Source organism: Rhipicephalus sanguineus, chromosome 1 (assembly GCF_013339695.2).
Source record: "Rhipicephalus sanguineus isolate Rsan-2018 chromosome 1, BIME_Rsan_1.4, whole genome shotgun sequence".
NCBI lineage: Eukaryota > Metazoa > Arthropoda > Arachnida > Ixodida > Ixodidae > Rhipicephalus > Rhipicephalus sanguineus.
Genome location: NC_051176.1, coordinates 204,745,926 through 204,764,275, shown reverse-complemented (window position 1 = coordinate 204,764,275; position 18,350 = coordinate 204,745,926). Strand labels below are relative to the sequence as shown.

The 18,350-nt window shown below is 45.1% G+C and overlaps 1 protein-coding gene across 1 annotated transcript in view; it reads right to left on the bottom strand.

Annotated features, from left to right (window-relative positions):
- Positions 1 to 339: 339 nt before the first annotated feature.
- Positions 340 to 18,350, bottom strand: part of LOC119405968 (nose resistant to fluoxetine protein 6) — a 33,169-nt gene continuing 15,158 nt past the window's right edge. Inside the window, exons 7-15 of the mRNA XM_037672795.2 lie at positions 15,890 to 15,983; positions 13,897 to 13,983; positions 13,617 to 13,779; positions 11,996 to 12,078; positions 11,497 to 11,619; positions 10,095 to 10,215; positions 2,990 to 3,179; positions 2,147 to 2,289; positions 340 to 1,047 (exon numbers count right to left, since the gene is read on the bottom strand). Coding sequence (XP_037528723.1) covers positions 751 to 1,047; positions 2,147 to 2,289; positions 2,990 to 3,179; positions 10,095 to 10,215; positions 11,497 to 11,619; positions 11,996 to 12,078; positions 13,617 to 13,779; positions 13,897 to 13,983; positions 15,890 to 15,983 — 1,301 coding nt within the window. The 3' untranslated portion in view covers positions 340 to 750. The remainder of the gene's footprint in view (positions 1,048 to 2,146; positions 2,290 to 2,989; positions 3,180 to 10,094; positions 10,216 to 11,496; positions 11,620 to 11,995; positions 12,079 to 13,616; positions 13,780 to 13,896; positions 13,984 to 15,889; positions 15,984 to 18,350) is intronic.

The following is an 18,350-nucleotide window of genomic DNA, read 5'->3' as shown; positions in this document are numbered from 1 at the left end:
TGTGTTAAAGATGAAGACGACTGTGTAGGAGGTGCTCGCTGTGAACACACATAGAGCACTCCACAAGCCAGAGGTAAAACCACGTCAGGGCAAATAGCGAACTTTGAATAGCGCAATGTGGCGCCTCACCGATTTGCTTTAGCGTGCAATGGAGGCGCAATCGGGACTTGCCGTTTGCGGCTTTGGCACTGCTGTTCTGACGTGACTCGACCTGTATACCGCTGCTATGGTAAGAGCAAAAAGTGACAGGTAACTGTGGTGTACCACATGCTGATGCTAGTTTTTTTTTTAATAAATGTGTGTGTAAGAGAGAATAACATGAGGTACACGTTCTACGCTGTATTATGCTCCTCTTTTAGCCAAGACATTGCAAAGCAATGGTAGTCCGTGTTAATACAAACAAACGATGAAACAAGACAGAAAGAATACACCGTCTATATTCGCCGGCATTAACAAACTCCCAGACAAACAGTACAATATAGGTTGGAACACACTAACACATAGAGTTCACATAAAGTTCAAACTGCTGGTCTTTTTGTTATGGCCACCTTCAAAATGTGGTTAGACCTGAGACAGCCAGACAGGAAAGGAACTTCCGCGATGAAATATTTACAGCAAAATTTGCCTACCACAAGGCCTGCTTTCGGGCTTGTTACTGGCAGCATTCGCCCACGCATCATGGGGCGCACATGTTCTTTGAGTGAAACCGCAGACTTAGCAAGCAAATTAAAGCAACTTCACGCAATATTCTTAAAGATGGTATGTAACACTCTGGCCAACGATGCTGCGTCCGTTGCAGTTGTTGTTATTTTTGTTGCCGCTCTCCAGGTCGATGGACGCTTGGTCTTTCTGTGCGCTTTCTTTCGGGACAACGCACGTTTTGTCGTGTTGAGAGCCGTTTTGGAGAGGCAGTTTTGGCCGCCGCTCGTTTCTTCCGGCGCCCATGAAAATGAGCTTGTCCAGCTGCGCTGTTGGAGCCTCGCACAGCACAAACATTAGGTACGTGAGGCAGTAGCTCCAAAGCAAGATCGCAAAGGACAGCGAAACCTGCGTAGCAGAAAGCATGTATAAATTTCAGTTGACTGCATAGAGGATGAAGCGTGAAGGGCGCAACTACTCGATACAGCTCGACTTTATAGAAAGAGGCCGACACCATTACGTGCCGACTATCCCGACAAAAATCAGGGGTAGATAAACAGGGATTATAACAAAGAGTATGAGCTAATCGCAATTTTATTACTCCCGACCAACGAGAGAAGACGGCTCGGATATAATTTCGAACGCCTGAGGTTCTTAAATAAAGCCAAGACGCCTAGAGCGTACTCGCAGTCCGTCCCTACCGGAACGCGGCTGAATCCGCAGTCTCCAGCTCAATATCACCACGGCAGTACCGCGGCCTTCAGCTATATTGCGACTCGTCTTATATACCCTATGCGGCGGGTCACCGAGGGCTATACATGGGGTCTAGTTCTTTCAAAAGGCGGATCACATTATTCTTGATTGATGTTGCAATACTACTACTACTACTTCTACTACTACTACTACTACTACACACTTAATCAGGACCCGCCTAAAGTGCCATATATATCCAGGAAACCGGACATTTTTCGTCTGGTTTCCTGGATATAGCCATCATTTACCCAGGACCTGATTAAGAGTGTACTGCTACTACTACTACTACTACTACTACTACTACTACTACTACTACTACTACTACTAATACTGATACTGATACTAATACTAATAATAATACTGATACTAATACTAATACTAATACTAATACTAATACTAATACTAATACAAGGCAGTTTTGTCGTATGGCGAGTGGTCACAATGGCGCGATGTGGTGATGCGCAATGCATACTCGCTCATGATTCTAAATTCATCCTCCGAGTACAAACAAACAAACAAACAAACAAACAAACAAACAAACAAACAAACAAACAAACAAACAAACAAACAAACAAACAAACAAACAAACAAACAAACAAACAAACAAACAAACAAACAAACAAACAAACAAGACAAACAAACAAACAAACAAACAAACAAACAAACAAACAAACAAACAAACAAACAAACAAATAAACAAACAAACAAACAAACAAGGAGAAAACAAACAAACAAACAAAATATTTCTACTCACTAAAGAGAAGTGTGAGAACAAAATGCGTTCTCTGGAGATGTGCAGGTACAAGATAATGAAGGGAGCATGAATCAAGTACACTCCGAAGGTGAGCCTGCTCAGCGGTACGAAAGCATTCCAGGAGAGGAACTTGTTAATGTATCCTGAAACGAAAGAACGAGAGGTTACATTGCATGAAACACGATGTTTGTAAATGCTGCCAGTTCACATCATGAAACATTTCTAGGCATAAAAAGAAAATGCATGCGATTCGTTTTGCTAACGGCGGCGATTACCGAGTCCCACTAAAGAATGACGATTAGTGAAACTGTTGCCCGTTCATATATATTCGTCCTTTCGCATCAGCCATATTGAACGTCGCCATTCTGGCAGCTAGAGAAAGAGAATAAACACGAAATACTCCTTGTGTTTCACTAAGCGGCGTCGAAAGTTTTCTCCAAAAAGTGTTGGGTCGTTTACGTACTATAGCAAAGCCTAACGTGTGATGAGCACAGCAGGATGCAGCTCTAAGCGATATGATCGAAGGGCTGGATGCTGTATGATCAGTGTGCAGAGGATATTGTGCGAACGATTACCGCGGGGTTATATATCGTGGGCCCATGGCTCCATCTGCCAGCTGGGAAAGGCAGCACATTCGGTAGTCAAGTTTTGAGCTGCCACTCAGTTCGAAGTTTCTCTTCCGGATAGACCAAACACTAAAAAAGTGTCAATTTACGGTCATTTAACGGTCTCGCGTTGTATTTAATAAACGATATGCTATCAAGCAAAACATTTAGAGCATTAGTTGCTCTGACGAGCCTGCAAGGCTCACGAAGCGCGATTAAAATGGCAGAAATCTCTTACCTCCTCGTCCCGTAGCGCATGCCAGCGTAGTCCAGGTGAGGAACACCGACCACAGTACTCGATCGAAGAACGCCATACACACCTCCCCGACCTCGGTGGTCGGCTGTCGGTGTCTGTACCAGGGTTCCTTATTAAAGACGCAACCCGCGCCAGCTACTAGGGCGACGATCCAGATTAGTGACTCTACGATCTGGACAAAAAAAAAAGAAACAAAAGAACAAACACGCACAATTATGTTGTAAAACGTACTGGGCTTTACCACAAGGTACATCTGTTACAGCACGAATAAATGAAGTTATCTTGTTTCCGCTGTGAGGACCACGCTTTCAATGGAATGCAGTGACAGAGCTTTGTCTCTGACTGACATGGCTACTCTTCATATGAAAAAGGGAAGTGAAAAAGGAAGAGCGTGGGTTCGAATGACGACGATATTTCGCAGTGAGCTAAGCATCTATACGTACAACATGCATACATATACGCCCCGTACGCCTCCCCTGCCTCTCAACGGGCAAGATGGATGCCATGTCGATCCAGAGCCCGGATGTTAAGCCGCTCTCCGTTAAAAATACGAAGGACGCTTTTGTTGCTCTCAAAGCCATTTGACTGCTCTTCTAGGATCGTTCGCTTCGAAAGAGCTCTGTCGTCCAAAGCTAGTGTACATTTAGCTCTGGCGTACATTTAAATATATGCAGTCTAGTTTGCTATCAAACGAATCTGGTTTGCCACCTGGTAAAGGAGACTTAGCGAGATAGGAAAAAAGAATAATCTTTGCGGTCTCCCTTGAAAAACATTGAAGAACCCCAGGAGGTCGAAATTTCCGGAGCCCTCCACTACGGCGTCCCTCATAATCATATCGTGGTTTTGGGACGTTAATCCAAGGCACTAAATTATCTCTTGAAAAACCACGATATGATTATGACGCACGCCGCGTATGGTGGGGAACACCGGATTAGTGTTGACCATCCGGTTATATTTAATGTACACCTAAACCCAAGTACACGGGTGTTCCTGAATTTCTCCCCCATCGAAATGCGGCCGCCGCGGCTAGGAATCAAATCCGCTTCATCAAGCTTAGCGGTGCGACAAATAACCTACTAACCTACCACGGTGGGTCAGCCAAGTAGTAAGCAATAAAGATAAGGGTAGTGCAAACAGAAGTCGGCGCACGAAATTCTGAGTCAGATCGCGTCACCATGTTGGCTTCCAAAAGCTCAAGTGCGTGAAGCTCAAAAGCAGGAAGCACGCGAAAAACGCAGCGTGGACGAAATCTGAGACGAACATAGTTACCGCTCATCAAATATAACTACACTAAAAAGAGTAAAAATAGAAGCAATCGTATAGATATTTTGTAGGTCTCAGGAAATTACTCGTTACATCGGATTCTCTCCTAGTGTTTCAACGTTGACTAGGCAGAAGGAATTAGGGGAGTAACGCCATGCTTCCATAAGTATCTAAATATTGCCATGGTGCTGCGATCTGAGCGACAAAGGTGATTACAAAGGGGAATAGGAAGACAAAGCATTGCGTTTGTATAAGACTGTTCGCTACATATACTGACTGTGTCGGCGATGCTTTTTTTATGCAGTAAATAGGTTTCCTTTACGCTTATAAAATCTACCCGTTTCATGTATAGTTCATTACACTGTTTAGTTCCAACTAAGCAGGAAATAAGTAAACGAAACTATTGCTGAAACCAAAACAGGTAACAGAATTGCTTGGTTTCGGGCTCGAACAATATTGAAAAAAAAAAAAACTCTCCTTCATCAGGGTTGTACGTATACCCTATCCCCGTGTAGGATGAAACTTAGGATGAAAGAAGCAAACGAATGTAACGATCCTGCAAACACCGCGGCATGTGTATGCAGTTAACACCCCAACTCCATGTGGGCATATACGTAACAATAATGGAATTGTTAATTTTAGATGCGTAGCAGTTCTTTGAATAGCCTCCACCGAAGCGCCGCAGCTGCGGCTCCGACGCCCGCTCGCCCCCGTGTCCGCGTTTCAAACAAACGTTTACACCAGTAAACGCTACACCGAGTTTTCGCTTCAACGAATCTTCCAGCGCTCACCGCAGCACCCGCGTTAGCGCCGTTCAACACGTGACGCCACCCGTGCGCAACGCTGCTGCTTCGCATCCCATCAGTGTTCCCTTCGGGGAGAATTTTTAGAGAAGCTGCTTCTCCATAACAGTTTTCTAAGAAGGGCGTGAACTAATAACTCAAAGAAAGAAAGAGAGACTCTTTATTATGAAAACAGATATTTTTGCCGGCGTTTGTATACCGCTGGCATGCTAATCTGTGTAGGGATGGGGAATGGAATTGAAAGATTCCAGAAGAGAAGGAAGAAAATAATAATAAAAAGAAAGAATATAAACAAATATAAAATGCGCAAGTGAACCTGATAGAAATATTTACAAGGGTGTTAGGTTAGTTACGGCTTTGCTATGTGAAAAAGTCAATCATTAGAGCTTTCGGACTAGGCCCATTTTTGACAGGTAATTAAACAGTGACTGTAAAACATGTCTCTGTTTTGAAGGGCCGGGCACCAGGCCCCTAATATGCCGTGCAACGTTAACTGATTGTGGCAAATCATGTATGTTTGTCACTCAGCCAATTCTCTCTCATCGCGGTACGCGGTGCATTCAAGCAATATGAGCTCCACTGTCTCTATTAGAGGTGTGCACGGGCTCCGGGTAGCCCGAAAGCCCGAGCCCGACCCGGCCCGCGGGCCGTGCTCGGGCGGGCCGACGTAATTTCACCTCGGGCCCGGGCCGGGCTCGGGCAACTTGGAGTTTTATCGGGCCGGGCTCGGGCCCGGCGCAAAGCCCGACTCAAGCCCGAAACAAAGAGAATGAGCGGGAATTGTTTTGCATCACGCACACAGCGCCTTTTCCGCTTTTCCTTTCCATTGCACTTGTTCAGCGAGTGAAGTGACAGTGGTGAGAATGTAGCAGTTAAAAAAGATGAGCTCTCCGATTACCTCTCTATGGAATCGCCCTCCTGTACATCTGAAGTTTTAGTCTTCTGGAAAAAACAAGCAGCAGAGATATGCCAAGCTTGCCAGGCTGGCAAAAAAGATATTAGCAATTCCGGCGACGAGTGCAAGCAGCGCACGTAACTTCAGTTCGGCGGGCTACATTATGCAAAAGCGCCGCACATCGTTGAAGCCGGAATCGGTGGACTGCTTGCTGTTTTTGCACGACAATTTGTAATCTGTGCAATAGGGACTATTCGTCGTGTGTCGTTTGATCATATTTTATATGCTCAATAAACTGCCAAATTACCGGAAAACGATGTTTTGTTTTCACAGCGAACCTTCAAAAAGCCGGGCCGGGCCGGGCCCGGGATTGTGTTTTCGGACGTCGGGCCGGGCCGGGCGGGCTCGCAGCCCTTTGCCGTCGGGCTCGGACGGGCCTTCGACAAAGTCAGCGGGCCCGGGCCGGGCTCGGGCTCGGAAATACGGCCCGTGCACAGCTCTAGTCTCTATGCTGCCACAGTTATCACCATAGAGTTCCCTAAAATTAACTAGAGGGGACTCTGGCGCTGCGATCGTTCAGCTACCATGGGAATGATGGGTAGTACACAAATTTGCCTAGTCTTCGTGCTTGCGGCTTCAAACGTACTTGTGGCTTTGTTTATTGCTGTGTTTTGGCGTTCGTTTCGGATAAAAGAATAGACCGTTGTGAACTTCGTGACCAGGTTTGATTTGGTGAGCCTAAAAAAGTTAAAGTGGTGAAGTGGAACTGCTGACTTTTGCTGAACTTTGTTTTGCGACAAAGTGGATACAGGCGACGCGCAGCCAAACGGAGCCGAAAGAACGAAGTTTAGACCAATTTGTGTACTACCCATCATTCCCATGCTGGCTGAAGCGTCATGCGTTGCAGCTCCCATAGACACTAGCGCCAGAGTTCCCTCTAGTAAGTATTGTAGGAAACTCTATGGTTATCACCGCAGGGACTAGTGGTACGCCCTATGCAGTACAAATAACAGTTCGTGTATGCCACGTCCAGTCGAAGACGATGGTACAGCGTCTTAAGGCGGCAAGGAAGTATTCTGGAAATTTTCGCTCTCCCTTCTGTGTCAATGCAACGAAAGAAAGTTATCTTGGTGAAGCGGCAGATTCCAGAGGCGCTCTTTTTCTTGGTAGGCACATTTTTTGCGATGTTCGAGGCGTCGGCTTTAGCAAAAAATATTCTTCTGAAATTCCGGTACTGGAGTTCATTACGGGCAGCTTCATCCGCTTTTTCGTTTCTCGAAATGCGAGCATGGCCAGGTATCCATTGGAACTTAATGCAATATCCAGCAATCTTAGCCTTGTGATGAAGACAGGCGATGTCAGATGTGCAGTTTGGTGATCACCACGCTTATGCCTGTTCCATATACTTTGTAGGGCTGCTTTAGAATATGTAAATACCACCCATGTTTTTGGCAGGTGCTGTCGTAGTATAAACATAAGAGCCTCCTCAATGCCATATAGCTCAGCTGACGTAGGAGATATCGCTCTCCCAAAATGATACGAGAGGGATTTTCCTGTAGAGGGCACAAAAACTCCGTACGACGATCGACGTTGGGTTGTAGAACCATCTGTGAATATAGGCGTTTCGGCTGCGTATTCTTTATACATATACGCCAACGCTATCTGATGAGTTGCTGCTTGGGGCATTTTCTTTTTTGTACTGATTCCGGGATATATGACACATTTCATAGTGGTTACAGTGTCCATGGTGAGATGTTCTTTGGCATAATAGGTGACGCCTGAGCAGGGATCGAAATACGTGCGCATATGCTTCCAACAGCCTGCCCGAAGCCAGATGTAGCACTGGCTTTGGAAATATTCCCTAAAAAGTGGGTCTTGTTGTGAATAACGTGTCTGAGGTGAATCCGAAGTATCCCTAAGCTTGCTGAGAAACACCCTTTGCGAAAGTAAAAACAAACAGCGGCAGTATTTTTCTCACGGCAACTTTAGTTCCCAACTTAGAGTATTTTAGTTTGACGTTTTTTACGGTCCGCTCCGCTCCGAGTTGGCCCGCTAAGCTGTAGCGGGGCGGCGGACGATTTTTTTGTTTTAGTCATCCGTTCTCCGCTGCCGAGATGACATTTCGCAGTTGCAACGCCCTCTGGCCAAATTCAGCCTGGCTAAATAAAATGAAAAACAGTTTTGCCACTTTTCAAAGTAAAACAAAGATGTATTACTCGCTTGTTCACGCAGTATTCACTCGTGCGCATGCGTTACCGGTCCATTTCATGAAAAAAAAAAAAAAATGAAGTGCCGACTTCAAGATAGTCACGCGATAGTCAGCGCTGTAGCATCCCAGATCCGTTTGGACGCCAACACGGCAGCGATGTTTTCGTCAGCTGTGCCGTCTTGTCTACTTGGCGTCACTTTCCTTAATTCGGCGACTCGAAGTAAGCACAAATGTTCGTCTATTCTCAAGCGCTTTCGCGGCTTCCCCTGCGCAGACGAACGCCGCCGTGCACGTGGGAAACACGTTGAGCACTGGAGGCAGCCATCTTAGAATATGCGGGAAGTCGACGCACGCGTCAGGGAGGGCGCGCGCATCGACACCCTTCGCTAGCTTTTGAACGGCAGCGACGGTGGACGGAGGACGCGTGCGCACTCGCGCCCCCGCTCCGCTTAGCTACTGAGCGGAGCATAAAAACGTCATACTAAAATACCCTTTTGTACAAATTTTTTTCTCGTTCTCTGGATACAAAAAAAAGGGGGGGGGGGAGGGGGGTATACGACATTTTCGCTTGAAATGAATGATAAGTAACCGCAGAGTTAAGATAATGAAGTTCGTGAACATAAATGTGCGGTCATGAAAGGGAAAATTGGCTTCCATCCATTTGTAGCACGAATCCACAAGAAAATTCATACGGATTTCACAGAGACTACAGCTTCCTAGTTGGCGAAAAATTCGTCCCGGCCGGGGACTGATTTCGCGACCAGCGCCTATCCGGGCTTTGGGGGAGAGGAAGACGTTAATTAATTGGAAGAAAAATGGTCGTATTTTGAATTATATATCTATCTATATATATATATATATATATATATATATATATATATATATATATATATATATATATATATATATATATATATATATATATATATATATATATATATATATATATATATGTACCCGTGCGAAGGCGCCGATGAGGCGTCGCTCACGTGGTATGCAACACGTGTAGTCTTACATTCAATGCGCACATGCCCTTACAGGATAAACACCGGGGCTATTCACAATTCCGTGGACGCTTTTACTTGCCGACTTTGCAACCGAAGTTTGCTCCTCGCGCTGTATACAAAAACGGTCTGCACTGTTGAGGTGTTGGTTGGATTGGGCGGCTATGCGCAGAAGACAAGAAAAGCGAGGAACAATAAAAAAAAAGACAAAGAATTGAGTAAGCGCTGATTGGTCAGTACGTATACATATGCGCACAGATGAGGAAATAGGCGCCTCCACGTGTGCTGTAAATACTCGAAGCAATATCGCGGTCCGCTTTCAAGTACCAGACGCTCTCACTGGAAAGCGGACCATGATATCCCCACCTCGTACGAAAGGTCCTGATGTTTCCTTGTTGCAGGGGATGTGTGGGTAACCGTCACGTTGCAGTAAAAACAGCCCTCCAGATAATAGCGAAAGCGGGAAAACACGAAAGGACGAAGAACAGATCATTCTCTTCTTGGTCCCCCGTCGCCGCCTTCCGATGGAAATACCTCTCGTGCACTAGTTGCAATATGAACTATTGTCAGTATTAGCATTACTCATCGTTCACGTTGATCACATCGAAAGCGACACTCGGCGTTGTATCACACTGATATGTGCTGACGACTACACGTTCATTTTTTCTAGGCACGTTTTATATGCATCGGTCAGAGATCACGGCCTCTGTTCGCAAGAAAGTTTTTCTGTTACAAAATTCTTCTTAAGAGCAGCTGCCATCCAATCGCGATGTCGCTCATATTGCCGGAGGTAGCCAGCCCATGCAGTGATTACTTACGAAGACGGAAGTTTTCGTGAGATGTGGCCCTTGCGTGGTCCAAACAGCAGAAACGAGGAAAAAGCTGTGCGTTCTCGAAAACATTGTGCGCTTACCTTCGACAGTTTGACATCCCTGAAGCTTTGCAGCAGATAGAACGCAATGCAGCCCGAAAAATAGCATACGCCGTGGTAGAAAGGTAGGAAGTAGTAGTCGTTCAGTGTGTCCTCCAATATTCTGTATAATTCAAGTAGAACAAAATAAAGATTGTCGTGATTCATAGGAGCGCGTAAAGTCCAACTGAACATGCATCTACCAGTGGTCTCATGGAACAAATAAACTGTCTAACTATAAAAAAATATATAATCTCGATTTCACTGGTTTAGAAGATTCATATATTGTAAGGCTGTAAGAATGCACTAACGAAGAGCGCTTTGGCTTGAATCGTCGCTACACATGCATGGCGTATTCAAAGACCTTAGCAATCAGGAATTTTTGAGGAAAACCTCAACGTTTCAAAGAGCCTTACTTAAGAAATTGCGTTATTTTTTATTTCTCAAAAAGTTCGCCATTTCATTTTCACATGGTGAAAGGTAATCTTGACATAGCGCGAAATGTGCGGGTGCGGGATGCTGAAAACATTTCCAGATAATGCATTCAATAATTTTTCCCCAGGATCGAAACGTTCTACTCGTTTTCAAAACGTCAAGTACGATACATGGAATGGTGGAATTAGCAGTGATAAGCTTTTGTCCACTCATCTTCCTTTGTTTGTTTTATACATTTCTTTGTCGCTGGAGTTTATTTATGTCATTGACACAACGCCTTCCTGGTGGGCCATTTTCTCACTTGCTCATCGTTAAGCAACGATAAATACCCCTTGTGCGACAGTGGCAAATATGCATTCTGGAGAAATGACCAAGAATGAGGACACACTTAGTGGCACACCAACCAAGTATACGGGCCTGGTTGGTGTGTTTCCTTAACTTCTTATAGACTGGCTGCCAACAGGCAGTTAGAACATAAGCAATTTAAGAAAAATAAAACGATTCGTTGAATATGATATACCATCCTGTAAAAGGCGCTCATGTTTTAGAGGCACACCTACGTATCGACATCAAATTGCGCAGACTTTCTGCCGCAATTTATTGCTTTATTGTGCAAGTCAGAGCTATGGTCACTTGTCCTATATTTCGTCGATCGAGTTTTGCGCCGAGGGAACCACACGGCTAGAAGAAGAGTACATAAACAGAAAAAGGCACCCCGTCTCGCTTTGGTGTTCGAGGAATCTGGTCATGCTAGTGTTAGAGGAAGAAAGCTTTGCGGAATACGTACTGATAAGGGGCAAAGAAGGAATTGAAATCAAGGTGTATGACGCAACGATTTACGCACACGTACAGCTCCCTCCTTCCCCGGACATACGTTCGTGCGCAAGCACGTACACACGGGAGCAATCCAGAGAGTTTTTTTTTTGTTCAGAAGTGTTCTATCGAAAAGAAATGTAAAATTATCACTTACGACATAGATTCCGTGATAACAATCACGAAAGGTGTATTGTGGGTGCCACTGATCTGCCATGCTGACAGTGAGCAACTGACTATAGAAAGCAAGACGAACACACCAATGGCCCAGCGTCGATGGCTGTAATGAAAATAAAAGAGGATAATGAAGTTGCTTGTACATTTGTCAGTTGTACAGCCTTTGCCGAAAGAAACGAAACCACTACGAGCTTGACCGCTGGTTAGTCACGGATGCATAGCGCAGGGACACGTGGAACTCATGGCGCTGGACCACTTTTGAGAGTGAGGCGAGGCTTAGACCCCACCCCCCTCACCATAGTGATCTCCTGAGAAGAGGAGATGCAAATGTAACTCGCCCAAAAAATCGGTGCTCTTGCAACAGAGGTTTGTCATCCTCGAGTCAGTTGCTGCTATGTGCTGAGTGGCAAGGTTTCTTTTTACAAAGGCGGTACCTGTGGTAATAGCAATGGTTGTATAACAGTTTTTGGAAGACGTACTTTTTCAAGATGATGGCAATCGGTAGGCTTACAAGGAAGTACTGGAAGTCGACTGCGAGGTACCAGAGGTGCACCAATATGGACTGTAGGGAAGGTAGAGGACCAGACACCACGAGGTCAAGATCAACAAAAGAAAACACTTTTAAAGAGTGATAAAAAGCACGAAACAGCTTGTTTGAGCACTTTAATGGGAATGACAATTGTCTTGCTTTCCGGAAATGCTCGGCGTGAGATATTAACTAAATATTCAGTTTCAGCAATTACAGATTAGAAGCCGTCTGCATTTATTGCACCTTATAGGCAGCACACAGCGGCACTCCATGCTTATTTGCCACCCGACGTCGTTTTCAAACTAACATGGTGAAAGTTCCTTTTTTTTTCATGAGAGGAAGGGCAAACTAGAGCACTCGCGGTATCGGTTGCGTGTCTGAGAAGCGTTCCTGGTTGCGGTCAGTTCACAATACGAACGAGGTGACCCCTCTAGAAGGAAAAAAAAGGCGGCCTTTGCAATTTCCTGGAACGGACGTGTCGCTGGGCAGGTAGCTACACTGCACAAGCCTACATCGGTATTGGTCATAGTGACCTATATTTTATCTACATTGCACCAACGGTGCTAAAGGCTATCGTTTTTTGTTATCCCTGGTTGTTTCACGATTGTTGGCTCTGTGAAGTGCTTTTCTGCTTCCTGGTACTTTCGATATGAAACCCGAGAGAGCTCAAATTGACTATGACGTTTATCCGAAGGCTGGCGCGTGCTTAAAACGTTTAATAACCATGTTTTAATTACCTCATGCAAGCAAAGGGTCTTGAAGCTTGTCATTCTGGATCATAGACCCACTCCTATCCCTGTGCTAGGGAAATGCGAAACTATCAACGTGAACACAATTTGCCTTCGAGCGGAATACAGGCAGCTCGCGCCTCACTTTTTAACTACCACAGAAAACCTTGTTTAACATAGAAGTAATGTCATAGCGAAACCTATATTATCTTTGCTCGGTTGTTGCGCACTTCCTCTTTCTTGTTCTATTAACTTTGTATGAACTTGTACCTTCATTTGCTAAAAAAGGAATAAATAAAAATAAAGAGAAGAACACAACACTGTCCTTCGTGCCGTGAATAGCTCCAGGGATGCAGGCTGGATGACAGGCGGGCAGCTTCAGCCCGTTTGTCAGTGAGGCGTTGCATTACTGCGGATGTCGTAAGCACCACATTCGGAAAATAAACAACGGAAAATTATCACCAGCCACCATGTAACTGTCTTATATGCATTTTGCGTCAAAGTAGTGAACCCTTCAACAAGCACGCTCGCCTCAGATGCAACCGTCGCACTCTTCGCGATTCACTCCGTAGAAAATACATATACACTTATGGTGTTTGCATGTTTCGTCGAGCTTCTTGCAAATTATCTGCGTACTGCATATACCCAGTCTGAACGAAGCTTTACATGACGTGACAGCTGCGACGGCTTCTTGCCTCCAATTCAAGTCTAACTGAAATCAATCATAGCCTGACAATGAACGTACGCGCCGATGTCAGCTTATTTCTGTCGTCATCTCTGGGCCAAATTTTGGCACATCGAGGCTCAATTACAAGAATGCACCAAGAGGTATTCGCTACTTACGAACGCTTTTGTCCTGTAGTTTTGAACCTGAAGTAGTATGTCTAACCAAAGACGGTTCATTTCGTCGTAGAACTTTTCAAAATAGGCCTTTGCGTCGGGTCCAGACGTAAGCACCGGGAGCAAGTACATGCACATGAGAACGAAGAACACCGGCACCATAGTCCTGCGAAAATTGCGAATAAGCTTTGTTGTAAAACTTGGTGCCAGAATACCTCGCAATTTAAAATGGGCACATCGCGTTTCGAGAAATTCTTAAAACCAGCAAAAGCGAAGATCTTACCTTATAAACCGTCGGATCACCGCAAATATGAACACGACGATGGCAGGTTTCTTCTGTCTTGATACTGTGTAGCACATTAGGAACGCACTGCAACAAAGCGGAAGTCGAAACGTTATCATTAAACAAATTATTTCAACGGTTACGCATCCATGACATGTTTATTGCCAGCACGAATACCCGGTGCTTTGCCCTCACTGGGTGATGAGGATAAAGTGATTGCTCATTTTTCTATGTTTGCTTTAAGGTCGCCACGGTTTTTTGATCCCATTACCGCTTAATTAAAGAACGTCACTCGTACGGATAATCGCGTATACGTGCAAACGCAGACAATACAGACGGGGAGAGATTGAGAGAAGTCAGAAGGGAAAGGCAGGTAGGTAAATCAGCCTGAGTCCAGTTGGCTGCCATGCAGTGGATTAAAGAAACAGACGCTGGAAGGTGGGGAGGAGGAAGAGAGAAATTCACACTTTGCGCGGACGCACACGCAAGTCGTAAAAGCCTTCAAGACAGTATAGGCTTGGCTTAAAACGTGAAGCCTCTCCATGCACCTGCATGTGAACTACTTAAAGTTGTGTGCCTTAAAAAAACTGAGCTGAAAAAAAATGAATATTTCTAAAACCTGTGCTCCCCCTTTTTGAGGTCAATTTCCGATGTCAAACATCACGAAATAACCTACCTAATCTGTTGGTATACATAGCGAAGGGTAACAGAGCGCACAATATTGTAAAATAAACGTGAAGTCGTTGCAAAGATTACCACGCTCGCTCGACGTCTTGGTTTCTGTTTATAACGCCATCTGGTAAAAGACACGCTGTTGTCTGCAGACGCCACCTACTGCTCTCTTTGTAACTGACATATGGGCACGTACACAAATTTCATGCAAAGAATAGAAGGAAAGAACGTAGCGAAAATAAATATAAAGCTAACATATACACACACATGCAGCATCAATACATAAACACAAAATTTCTCCTGACATGTTCATAAAGAGCAAATGTTCTTCTGAAAGTATAAATGACACCGCTAATTTGCACCTTCACAGAAACTTATAATAATATCTGCGGTTTAACGTCCCAAAACCACGCTATGATTATGAGAGACGCCGTAGTGGAGGGCTCCGGAAATTTCGACCATCTGGTGTTCTTTAACGTGCACCTAAATCTAAGTACACGGGCCTCTACCATTTCGCCTCCATCGAAATGCGACCGCCGCGGCCGGGACCGAACCCGCGACCTTCGGGTCAGCAGCCGAGCACCGTAACCGCTATACCACCGCGGCGGACCCTTCACAAAAACTGTTGCGACACTCCGTAATGTTACAAAATGTCGTCCATGCTTCAAAAGTTCACGTAATAAGGCCAGGGTAATAAGATCAACTTGCACAATAGGATCAGCGGCCATCCTAATGGCTTTATTTTTTTTTGTTTCCATTGTTCTCATAAAAATAAGCACCATCTCACCCATTTCTTGCCGTTGTTAAGAAGGCCGAGAGACTGCCCACTATAAAGTGCGGAAAATTCAGTTACGGTATGCTACAGGCTAGTACCTGTGAAAATGTTAGAGATAAAAAAAAGGGGATTTTTAGCTTCATTGAAAGTCTGATACTCTCATCTGTGAAATATATATGAGGATAGGCGACTACAAAAGTTGATATATCACGAGGAAAGATGACCCAGTATGACTGTTTTCTGAAGTACAAACGAGTGAACTGAAGATTGCTTGCGTTATTGCACTCTTCATTGTACATAGTTTTTCTTTTTTGTCATTTGCTTTTTTTTTTGCGGAGATAAAAATTTTATTCCAATTTATATAGCTATGGCCGAGATTTGTATTCACCTTACGAGACAGAATGGCGCTACACTTGCTGAAATAAAAAAGGACGGTTACGAGCTTCCTAATGATGTGAATGTCAAATACCGTAGCCTCTATGAAATATTCAGAAATACATGTAGTGGCTTCAAGAGCACAATGACTTCGTAAAGGAGGTAACATGCCTGAGGAAGAAGAATGTGTCCACAGCTATATAGGCCGCCGGAACCACTAGGCTTGATCTACGTTCAGCCATGAGTAAGTTGTTCAGCATTCGGGCTGCAAGAGAGAGATCAGAGGAGGCTGTAATTAAAGCACAGGAAGAAGCTCAACATCCCCAGCGTAATCTACTACTGTTGGAGTTTGCTCGCCCTGTTCTTGCCGCGGGGTGGAACCCATAATGGCGGACATGGGCGGCAAACAGCCCGGACGACTACACATTGGGAACTCTGTATCTCTCCGAGCCCTTGAGCTGGGGGGGACAATGCGCAAAGTGCGGGTGTTGGCGTTAGAGAATGTTTGTACATGGACGGCCGAGCATAACAAATTTCGCTTCCAGTTTGGGAAGGTAGCCAATTCGAATTGCTTGTTTGTTTTTATTCGCTTTATATATTGCGCAACTTGTGAATGGGGCAACAACTTCCAGTTTCTACAGCTCGTTTCGTCTTCTTGACACTAGTCCAAAAACAAGGAAAAGACTTTGAAACGACCTTTCGCGTTGGCGATATCCGCGGGCTACTCTTCGTTATTTGCGACGCACATGCTGTTTAGGTGATATACGCTGTCGTTTCTGTGAGCACACAATACTACTACTCGACCTGTTATGTGCGCAATGTTTTGGTTCGCACTTACGTTGTCAGCAGGTAATTGATGAGCAGCTTTAGTGATGAGCAGCTCTAGCAATTGGTCATTAGCCCTGAATAAAAGCGAACAGTGTATACAGTGGTTGGAGCGTATACAAATGTTGGTCCACGGGAGCGTTGTCAACACTGTTGAGCACTATAACTGCGCGCAGGCGCAGTTATAGACTCGCTTTGAAGCGCTGCTTTCGGAAAAAATAAAGACGACAAAAAATCACACGTACCAACTACGCAGTTGTTTCGTCTTCTACTTCCTTATGCGTTGCCTGTCGTGCGGAAACCGGCGTATAAAACCTGATTTGCATGTCATAGCAACCATAGCTTCACTTGAAGCCTTATCGCGTTTTGAGGTTGCTTTACTAAAAAGGTAAATTTACGTAAAACTTCGTGACGCTGCACAGCCCCGGAATACGCCGTAATACATACGACAACATGTACGACGGTCTTGAAAACAAATAAATCACCACAGCGAAATAAAGATGATAAAGGAACCTGGACGGAATTGTGATGAAAAAATTACGAAGACGGCATGTTAACTTTAGAGATACCGTTTATGCTTACATGCGTCATCTGCCACCAGCACCGCCTCGGTTTGCACTGCATACACAGCGCATGTCCGCGTTACGTGCTGTGCACAGCAAGCGTTCGTGACAGTCCGCGGCAGCCGGCATCCGAGAAGTTTGGAGAAAGCAACCCGAATACTAATTGTGACTTGAATGTTGTAAAGCTTATGTAGGGCTATAGAACCACGTGTGTCCGAGCAAAGGCAGGGACTTTTATGTCGTATCTTCAATGCGCCCACACAGCGCATGTACACACGTTTCCCGTACAACAGACTTTGAACAAAAAAAAATTGCGTTTGAGTTGTGAAACTGAGTACAGCCCGAAGGCTTTTTTCTCCACCGTGAATAAAAAAGTCTGTGCGTGCTTTCTTTTTTCCGGTATTGACGATGTAGAGACGGGGTTATGTCTGTACCGTCTCTTCAATCCCGAGGTATGGGTAAAACCGTAGCAAAGGTTCTGCGCAGTCCAGAGGAGATGATAATCTCCTTTCATTTAATCTCGCTGCTTTGCATAGGCTGTGTTGCAATCTTCGTACGTCTTGTCTGCTGATTGTTGGCTAGGGTCCCGCAATCGTATGTACACTTAATGGGTTCTTGTACACTTAATGGTTTCGGTGTGCCACCGTGTGCATGTACGCCATTGTTAGGTTGCGGCAAGGTACGGTGTGAGCACGGTCTTCACTGCGCCGAGAAAGCTCATCGGACTATGCACAAAAGTGAACGGCGACCCCGACAGGGACAAGGAAGCAGTGTGTTTGACCAAACATGCAAATAGGTTCGTCGAGTGCGCGAAAAACGTGGTATACAAAATTCCACTGTCCTGCGGAGCTCATTACGTGGGGCAGACGGGAAGGTGTGTCAATGAGAGGCTGAAGGAACATAGACACAATTGTGGCCTCCTGCAAGCTCCGGGGCATCTGGCGACACACTGCAGCAGGTGCACGTGTCATCCTGTGTTTGAAGAAACGGACATTTTGCACACGTCGAGCAAGCGCACCAAAAGGGAGGTCGTCGAAGCCTTCATTATCAGAACGGCAGCAGAGGGCGAGTGTATAAGCGCACCTTCCATTGCGCTTACCGATATGGAAATCAAGATGATAAAGGAGAGCAGGGGGCGTCGTAGCTAGGGCAGCGCTGCGCATGCGTGGGTTACCGTATATATTTCATTCCATAGTTCTAATAAACAGTTGTTAGTTTGCGCTCATATGTGCCGTTTGTGTGCT